This window comes from Coturnix japonica, chromosome 1, assembly GCF_054131305.1.
Source record: "Coturnix japonica strain WE chromosome 1, WE-NBRP24, whole genome shotgun sequence".
NCBI lineage: Eukaryota > Metazoa > Chordata > Aves > Galliformes > Phasianidae > Coturnix > Coturnix japonica.
The window spans coordinates 161,233,207-161,242,582 of NC_140663.1; the positions used below are offsets into that span (position 1 = coordinate 161,233,207).

Genomic DNA, 9,376 nt, shown 5'->3' on the forward strand with positions numbered 1-9,376 from the left:
AGAATTTATTCCTAATGTCCTACAGTTGCTACAGCCTACAGCTGCTCTTTATAAGACTTGTGCTCCAGACCCCTCACAGCTCTGTTGACTTTCTCTGAGCACACTCTAGCACCTCAGTGTCTTTCCTGTAGTGAGGGGCCCAAAAATGAGCACAGTGCTGAGTATCCAGAGGAGAGTTACACTGCTGACCTGTAGGACACTATTAGGATGCAATACTACATAAATTTCACAGCATGAAAGCCACGTCTGTCTATGGGAAGAGCACAGAATATTGCTGTCTCAGTTAATCTTGTTTGCTAGAGCTGACAGGTAATTTGCCTTTTTGGATGGAGCTCAGAATCAATGTTGCCACGCTGAGATATGCTGCTGGATCTCATTGTTTCTTTGAGAAACATGAAAAGTGTAGGGTGTCATGAAAGAACAGGATGCATGCTGGCATATAGATAGTATTGGAGGGAAAGGGAAGTGGAGTAATGATCCATAGTGGGCATTTCTAAGTATGCCATAAAGTAGTACTTGTCACTAAGCTCCCAGCTGTGATTGTCCTATGTAATTTGTCACATTAGTGTATTCAGTGTATTGAAAGTACATGTTTTAAATAAAAGTATTACGCATGTCTTTGCATTAACAGAAGAAAATATATCTGAGGAGTACCTTCTCTTAATACTTTAAGGTAGTAGATAAGAATGGCTGATCTCAGCACAGGCTTGTTTTAATATGCTGAGCTTGACTGACAATGCAGCAATGCTCCAGAGGTCCTGCTAGTACTCAGGCATAAGTTTGGGGCTATATGTAGAATAAATAAAATGTTGCCCTGAGGAGTTTACAGTACCGTAATCTGTCCAGTGCCAATAAGACTGCTGTATGAATGTGGGAATTCATTGGTGACAAGAAGAGGTTCTCAGAATGGCCTCTTTCCAACATCATGAACTGTCACTCATAGAATCATTACTAGTTAGCAGAACTCAGGACATTTTGATGACCTCCTCACCCCAGCTAACAACTGCCTAGAGTCACAGAGCAGTCTCACTGAGCAAGCTGGAGAAAGAAACTGCATCTGTGAACCCTTAATAGAAATTTTGAAGGAACGTATTGATCTCATGTCCTGTCATTTTCTTCTGAAATGACAACATTTGGGATCCTTTTCTTTCGTAAATGGTGAGAAAGAGGCAGTTGCTGAGGGCAGTTGATCCTACCCATCTTCTTCCACTGGCAGGGGAGGAAATTAGCTAGAAGTATAGACCTATTTTTTGGAAGGTTAAATACAGATGAGAGATGTTTTCCAAACTAATTCTGTCTTTGTGTGCTAGTAGTGTTATCTGATGATATCAGGCAGAGCTGACTGCACCTTCTCTGTTCATCAGGGAAACATCTTCCTTTCACAGTGTCTCCCACATCAGGTAATGCAGAGCTCATGCATTCAGTCAGCCACTAATAATGGCAGGAAAGGAGCTCCTATACTACTTGATTTGCTTTCCTTCTTTTGTCTTCTTCATTTTCATTCACCCAAAGATAGATCTGCCTCAGTCAGAAGGGCGTAAAGTTCTCTGGTTGAAGTGGGTTGGCGTTCATCACTTGCTCATTGTCCTGTGCTCTCCCTAGTTTTGCAGTATGTCTGTCTGTGACCCCCATTTCCCAGCCCTGTGCAGAGAAGCCCATGTGACCGATCGCTTGGCACAGACAGTGTGTTGCCTTGGTGGTAGTGTGGGATGAAAAAAGCACAGTGCTTGTCTTTTCTGCGTGGGACTTGTTTATCTGCACAGCATCCAGGCCACTCGGGGAGAGATCTCCTGTTGGTGATCGCTGGCAACCAAAAACGAATCACATCAAGGCAAAATTAGAGAAATTCCCCTAGACAAAGAGCTGCTCTAAAACAAAGCTCCATTTTTGCAGTGCATTGTCCTGGCTCTGTGTGAGTCTTGTAAAGAGACAAAGGCGAGCAGGAAGGAAATCTCAGCTGCTTAGTAAATGCCCTAATTTGATTTATTTGCTGCTCCCTTCCCCCACCCAAACTGTTGTGCTAACCTGTTAGTCCCAACTCAGACAAGTAAAACCAGCTAATCTGATTAGTCCTGACACACAGGAGTGAGGCTGCTGGGAAAAGCTGGACCCTTACAGCTGTTTCAGGCTTCAGCTTTGATCATAACGTTATGGGTTTGCTGCATGTATAGCACAGCGTGACAGGAGCCTGGCAGCATGTACACAAGTGAGCAGTGTGACCGTCACCAGGGATTTCTACCGTGGATCTGAAGCTGCTGGAATACAAACCATGTTTCGTGTCACCTTCAATGTAGTGACAGAGAAAGTTACCTTCACCTTGGCAGCCTGCCCCTCCGTCACATGGAAGGTAAGCTCAGATATGCATTGCACAGCCACGCTGGCAGCACAGGGAATGGCAATTTAAGTTGTGAGCCATGTTGACAAAATTTTAAGGGGAGTGATAACGTTTTAAAGGAGCTGCACTGCAAAATGGCGTATACGTGACTGGTTGGAACTAGTCAGACTAAAAGGATCTGAGCCTGGAGAACAGATTACTAGTTGCCTTTTAAAGCTTCTGTCATCTGACTTTCCAAATATTCAAACGCATAGACACTTTCCTCATTTCAGTCTGGAAATGCTACTGTATTTACAGCGACAGCAAATGCAGAGGGGTATAAACACACAAAGTTACTCATTTCTGTAAGGAGAGAACTGTGTTTGCAGAAAACTTTCAAGCTTCCTGGATAACGAGGATTAAAAGGATATGTGAGTTGTACCAAGGTATGATAAATTCAGAAAATTTGCATCCTAACAATAAAGGATTTGAAGCAAAAAAGCCCAACAGCTCTACAGACACAAATTACCTGACATGCGGTTGTGATAAAATTTGGCAGAAGCTGGAGCTGCTTTGCATATCAGCTGTTATTCCCATTCAGAGATTTAGATCTTCATTTCTTTGAGACATGTATTCCTGTCTCATCTTGTGGATCCCAGCATCGTCAGGATGAGCTGGGGCAGACTGCATTGCCTTTCCTTTCTCTGTTGGTGAGTGTGTGCTTTCATGGTAGTACAGCTGGAGAATGAACCCACCTGCTATCTTGTGAAGTGCTACGTTAAAAACTTCATTTGAAACTCAATTATTTGCAGAGCGATGGCTATAGGACGGTTACCTTTATCTGTTTTTAGGCATTTAAGCTGTGAGCCAATTAGGAGAAACTAGATACTGTGACAGAGCAGGGTAACTGCTCTTGCTTCAGCTCCGCATGATTCACTACACTGTGTAGGTAGTTGTCATATACCTCTGCTGTATCCCCTTCTCAGACTTTGACCTGTCCTTCCTTTTGGCCTGTGAGGCAGACACAGCTCAGAATCTGTTACAGGAAGTTCTTTAAGGTGCCTGGCACAGTGCAGCTACAGACCAGATCTGTACTATTTGTAGCATAATACCCTAAATAAAAATCATCTGCTGGGGCAAAGTGACTTTGGAATAAAATTCACATGAAAGGAATGTCACATGATTTTTCTTAAGTATATATATATATGGGCATATAGAGGAGGGTACTGCAATGGGAAATGGTCTGAGATCATGGCATGCTGTGGTGCTCCTTCCTGCTCCTGGCTCGTGGGCTTTTGGTACTCTGCAGATGTGGATTTGGCTGTAACTCAACCCAGTGCTGCATTCTGTTGCTCATTTTTCTCATCATTCTGTTGATGAGGGCCACAAGATGTAAGTGCATCAGAGTAAAACCCTCTGGAACAAATGAGCAAGTACTGAAAACTGCACATGGCTGCACTTTTCCAGTTCTCCAGTTGTTCTGTTATTTGCGCAGTTTATATTATTTGACAGTGTATGCAATGTACAACCAAGAGCAAATGCTCAAAATTAAAAGTTAAAAGAAGTTATGGTGCAGTAGATCTTCCTGAAATGTGGTATGTTTACTGGTAAACTAAGTAAGAATATATGAAAAAGTGAGCACAGAAAAGCAAATGAGATGCCAAGCCAGCAGTAAAGCTGACAAGCAAAAAATAACCTTCTAATTTAATTTAAGAAAGGCTTTATGGAGGGAGGCAACATTTTTATTGATCAGTTCTTACAGCTGGAAAAATCCAACATAGTTTCAGGCACACAAATGTTCTATTTTCATAGTGGGAAGCTGATGAAAAATGTTTTCCCCACAACCCTGCCTTGCTTATGTCCCAATATCAGCCAGAACAGCTCTGGTACTGTGAGTTAACCGAAATCCTTCAAAGCTGGAAGAGGTCACATCACTGCTGGAGTAGGGAGGATGGAGAGACATCTACCTTCAGACTACTAAGCCCTTTTCTCTCAAAAGTAGTGGCCCAGCCTGGAGATAGTGTGAAATGTTCTGCCTTTGCGTGCACCATAGCATGAAAAGCAGGCAAGGCCAGTGGGATGTGGGCTTGTGCTGCAGACCTCCTGAGGCCAGGAGGAGTGGTGCAAGCTTTGTCCCAAATCGTTATCCTTCTGCTATGCAGCTTTTATTTCTATCAGAAATTAATTTCTAATTAGAAATACTGGCGAATAGTATTCAGGCCAAAGCCCACTCTGATTATAGGTATAATATTCATTTATGTGATATTTCATAAACCGTGGAATAAAGGCAGGACTCCTGTTGCAGGCATTTCACGGTCTGTAGGGCACGAAGCTCATTGCTTTTGTCAAAATATTGTTTTGTAAAAACTGGTTTAATTAGAAGTGGGGGGAGGGCATGAGTACAGGAAGGCTGAGGGAGGTGACAGCTGAAAGGCTGCTGACAAGTGAGAAGGGCTCAGGGTTGAACGCGCCTTTTCAAGTAGGCACCAGGCCTGGAACACCAAAGAGAGAAGCATCTTGATTATAAACCACAAGGATCTTTGTTCTGAAGCCTGGAGGAGGGGATGAGGCTGCTCTTTCTCACAGCTCTGCTTGTTTGCCTTCTCCTCAGACAACTGGCTGCTGACGCTTCTCAAGCTGTCAGCGGGTGTGGAGCTGGTAGGAGCAGGAGCTGAGTGCTGTGTGATGATGTATGTGCCTGCACTGCACAGATCAGGCTAGGGCTGCTGTCAGCTCAGCCAGAGTTCCTCTCTGAAGGGCTTTTCAGATATTGCTCATGTAAATCACCGTTGTGTTTTCCATCATTTTCCGCTAAGGGTAGGAGATTCTAGAGTTGCATCTCTTTGTGTCGCACATCTTGATTTAAAAAGGGATAACATACAGCTATTGGTACACCAACAAACGCCTACCACATATTTCCTAACTAGAGGACAGAAACATCCAACACCACCCAACAGAAAAAGTTAAAATGTCTTGTTACTAAATATATATTTTACAAGGGCTCTGAAAGTAATGCCTCCACTTTTATGATGATAGCTCACAACATCAGAGGTGGATGTTGGTGGTATGGCAGAAGAGATGGAACCTTCTCACCAATACCCCATTACATTTTGTTGCCGTGAGACAGATGGCAGCAGAGGGGAGGTCTGACAGAATGACATCTGAGATGGAAGTGCATATGAAGTGCATAAAAGGTCACAGAATTTCTGCATGCAGGAAAAATGTCACCTGCTGACATTCATCAGTGTTTGCTGAACATTTGTGGAGACCAAACAGTGGATGTGAGCACAGTGAGGCAATGGGTGGTGCATTTCAGCAGTGGCGGTGGCAGGGCACTTCCACTGGTGCAGATTTTGATGAGCGTGCCATGCAGGTTCTTGCTCATTGCTGGTGAGAATGCAGAGCTAATGGTGTTAACTATGTTGAAAAGCAGTGTTTTGTGGCTGAAAATTTGCTCTACCAAACAGAGTTACTGTGCTCTTTATGTCTGTTGTAGCATCCATGGAATAGGAGCCACTGCTTTCAGACTGACCCAAGAGTGACCCAACGTGGCCCAAGACAATTCCTCTTCACTCAGTGTAGCTCAGGAAAGCTAAAGAGTTGGACAGTCATGAACTGGACAGTCTCAGAGGTCTTTTCCAACCTTAATGATTCTATGATTCTGCTTAGATGAGTGCAGTTCAAATTCACAAGATACAAACAAGTATAGATACAGAGTGTACTCACTCAATTGGCTGCATGTGAATCCCGTTGACTTTCCTTTCCTGCTTACAGTCCTGTTTTGCTGGGTAACATTTGAACTCTATGAGGTGGTGGGAACACAAAACTGCAGTTCTGTGGTTTTCTATTTGAGCTCAGGAAGTTCACCTGATGGGAACTGTCCTGTCTCAGGGGTCTTTTGTCAGCTTGATGCTGCTCTCTGCCTGACACGGATACATAAATGGGCTTGGGGCCCTTTGCAGGCTGTTGGAAATCAGCACAAGCACAGTGCCAACTTTCAGATGCTGCACAATGGTTCACTGTCCCTGCCAGCTGCAGATGCTGGGGCAGAGTCCTGTCATCCGAATGGTTGTGAAGGAATGGTGATGATTCCTTCCTGGGAATATGAGAACGATGCTTCAGTCCTACAAAATGAACAGTTTCTGTGATAAGGAAAACAGAAAAATTCCTACTGGTGGCTGTGGAGCAGGAGCGGGCTGTGGAAAGTGGGTTGCAATGCACAGCTTCTCTGCCTGGGAGCTGCCTCTTGCCAAACCTTTATATGAATGTGATTCAGAACGCATCCAGAAACGCACAGAATCAGACAGGTCTGTGATGTTCATTCAGTCCCCCTGAACTGCAGGGCAGAAATAGGGCAGCACAACTGGTACATGCAGCAATGGATCACTCTAGGGCTTAATCTGGGAAGAGTTTGAATTGCTCCAAGGAGCTGCTTTGCTGCCCAGATCCTAATGAAGTCAGGAGGTGATGGAGCTGAGAATGCTCAGCACCTGTGAGGAAGCATGTCACTTTATTCTTTAAATTGGATGTCGTTTACAGCTTAACAGAGTAGTGCATTATTCCTTGAACTTCATTTCTGTTAAATACAGAGTTGCTAAACTTGATAAGCATCCAGAAACAGCAATTGCTCTCCTGAAAGCTTTTTCTACCTGTTTTTAAGGACCTCTTCAATATGTTCAGCAGCTGTTTTTACATCAGCTGCAGTGAACCTTGCTTACTAACACATGAGGAGTCTCTTTGCTCCTGGGTGCATGGAACCCTGCTTTATTTGTCAGTTCTTTTTGCCACTTTGGGATGCAGCCAAAAAGAAGATATACAAACTCCCTTCACTTTTCAAAGCATTATCTGACCAGTAGTAGTTTATGACCGCAAACTCTCTCAGCAGCCAGACATTGCCACACTTGGGAATGCCTTACTTGGGAGCTTCTGCCATAGAGGCAAGTACTTCCTGAGATGATGACTTATTACTCCAAGAAATAACGCTAGAGTTTCAATACCTCAAGCTGTGATGGTAGACCAAGACTTTCTGCCTTTTATTACATATCTGGGAGCTTCACAGCTTCTGAGAGTTATTGCTACCATGGATTTGCTCATCCATAAAGAGCTGAAATCCCTCCCTTCATCTCTCCCTGGTTACTTATGCTACAATACAACCAGCTTTTCTGGCTTCTTGCTGCACAGCAAAAACAGCATTTTTCTCAGCTTCATATCAAACCCCTCAACGAATATGACTCAAAAGGGGTCAGGTAATAAAGGCAGAAAAGCAAACAGGTTTGTATGATCACTCAGTCTCCAACCCAACTTCACCAGCAGGTGGTAGCAAACATCTCCATCCTCTGTGGTCCCTGGCTGGGGCTGTCTGACTGCAACCGCCTGACTGGAGTCACTTGTTTCCAGAAATAAGCTGTAAACAAAATTGTTGTGCAATTTGGAACAAGGGAGAAGAAGGACAGAACCAAATGTTTCGGATGTCCTGGGAAATACTGCAGCAATCGGGACAGAAGAATGAAGCAGAACAAAATCCCTGCAGTGACTTGCACTGAATGGCATGAAAAGCATTTTGGTGTCAGTATTATTGTTCTTGCAGTGACAAAAAGGGGCCATTATTTGCAGTGTCGCAAATGACCAACATTCAGAACAGCATGACAGAATCAAAACTGCTGTGGGTCAGCTCTGGCTGTGTGTGCTGACCCTTTGTCTCTTCAATGAAGACACGGAAAGTTCAGAATGGGTACTTTGCCTAGGGGCCGTCTCTGGTCATTTATTTGTTTTTCTTCTGAGCCGCACCAGTTCTAGCTCTTTTAGATTTGATGTGGTCTGTTGACTGGGACTTTCTTTTACTCTGTTCTAATTTTATGGCTTGTGACAACACTTCTCAGCTTCTTTTCCTTTACAGCAGCTGAGCTGAGAGGAAGAGAGAGAGACAGGACAAAGTGAAAGCTGCTGAACTGTGCTGTGATTCCCAGAAGGAGGTGTCTCTTCATTTGTAGGACAGCACTGGTTACGGCTGGGCAAACAACTTGCTGCATACATTTTGCCATTACTGTTTTCTGGAGATTTGGAAGTTCTTTGTCTATTTCATGCAAACATTGGTCAGTTCTGCAGGCAGTTCCTGCAAAACATTCCTGTTATGCTCATTTGTCCATCGTTAAGGGGTGGGTGATCAGAATCCTGAGGAGCTGGTTCTGTTCTCCGATTGGACTCTTAGAATGATCTCTATGCTTATTTGCTGGATGTGAAAAATGGTCTCTGAAATGCCTTTTGAAACAAGGCAATGGCTTTTTATGGGCATGAATATGTATTCTTTCTCTAGTGCTTATCCTGATCAGAGTCAGAACATCTTTCTCATTCAAAGTTTTGAGAGGAGAGAGGAACAGATTCAGTTACTGTATTGTGCTGCATCTTGTGCAGGGCAGTTTGCCCTGGAAAGCAGTGCAGAATGCTGATGGACTAAGCTGTACCTCACTCAGTGGTTATGCTGTGTATCTGAGGACTTCAAGGTTCTGCTTTGGATTTAAGTCTTGCAATTATTAGAAATGCCTTTTTGCACCTTTGGCAGTCCTAATGCTGGTGTGAATCGTTTTAGCTCCATTGAAATCAGAAAGCTGCGTTGTGTTCATGTATATTGTGTTGAATGTGCCCTGCCCTGTTGTAGTTCAACACTGCCTCTTACATTGTGCTAGCTGTAGGCAGAGGAGATGAGCAGATTGTTCCAGGGATAACCCAGGGTTCTGTCTGGGAGATTTTCATCACTGTTCTTCAGTAAGAAAACATGCTGGGAAAGATCTGGGTATCAGCAGGCTTAACCACATATCTGACAGAGCTGGAAATGGAAGAAGACAAGTGCCTGTGATTGTAACATCACAGGTTGGCAGTGTGGTGAATCTGCCAATGTGGAGTCTAGTGCTTCATCAGAAGTGTCACAGCCAGAGGAAGCCAAGCTCCAGTTTACCAAACTCACTGGTAGTCAAAACTGTTCAAAAGCATTGGTGGATCACCTTTCTACTTGCAGGCTCTAGGCCTGAGCAGGTATAATGTCTGCATGTTTTGATTTTAGATCTG

At 43.9% G+C, this 9,376-nt stretch overlaps 1 protein-coding gene and 1 long non-coding RNA gene across 4 annotated transcripts in view; one reads left to right on the forward strand and one right to left on the reverse strand.

Moving 5' to 3' along the window:
* LOC146762819 (uncharacterized) overlaps positions 1 to 6,375 on the reverse strand; it is a 57,571-nt gene extending 51,196 nt beyond the window's left edge. Inside the window, exon 1 of the long non-coding RNA XR_014949055.1 lies at positions 6,041 to 6,375. This is a non-coding gene — a long non-coding RNA (uncharacterized LOC146762819). The remainder of the gene's footprint in view (positions 1 to 6,040) is intronic.
* The window catches only part of SPATA13 (spermatogenesis associated 13), a 130,361-nt gene continuing 122,781 nt past the window's right edge, over positions 1,797 to 9,376 (forward strand). For all 3 annotated transcript variants that reach the window (XM_085555437.1, XM_015852092.3, XM_085555457.1), the window contains exon 1: positions 1,797 to 2,347. Coding sequence is in view for 2 of the 3 variants with exons in the window: in XM_015852092.3 (XP_015707578.1) it covers positions 2,270 to 2,347 (78 nt within the window). In the remaining variant the exon portion in view is untranslated. The remainder of the gene's footprint in view (positions 2,348 to 9,376) is intronic.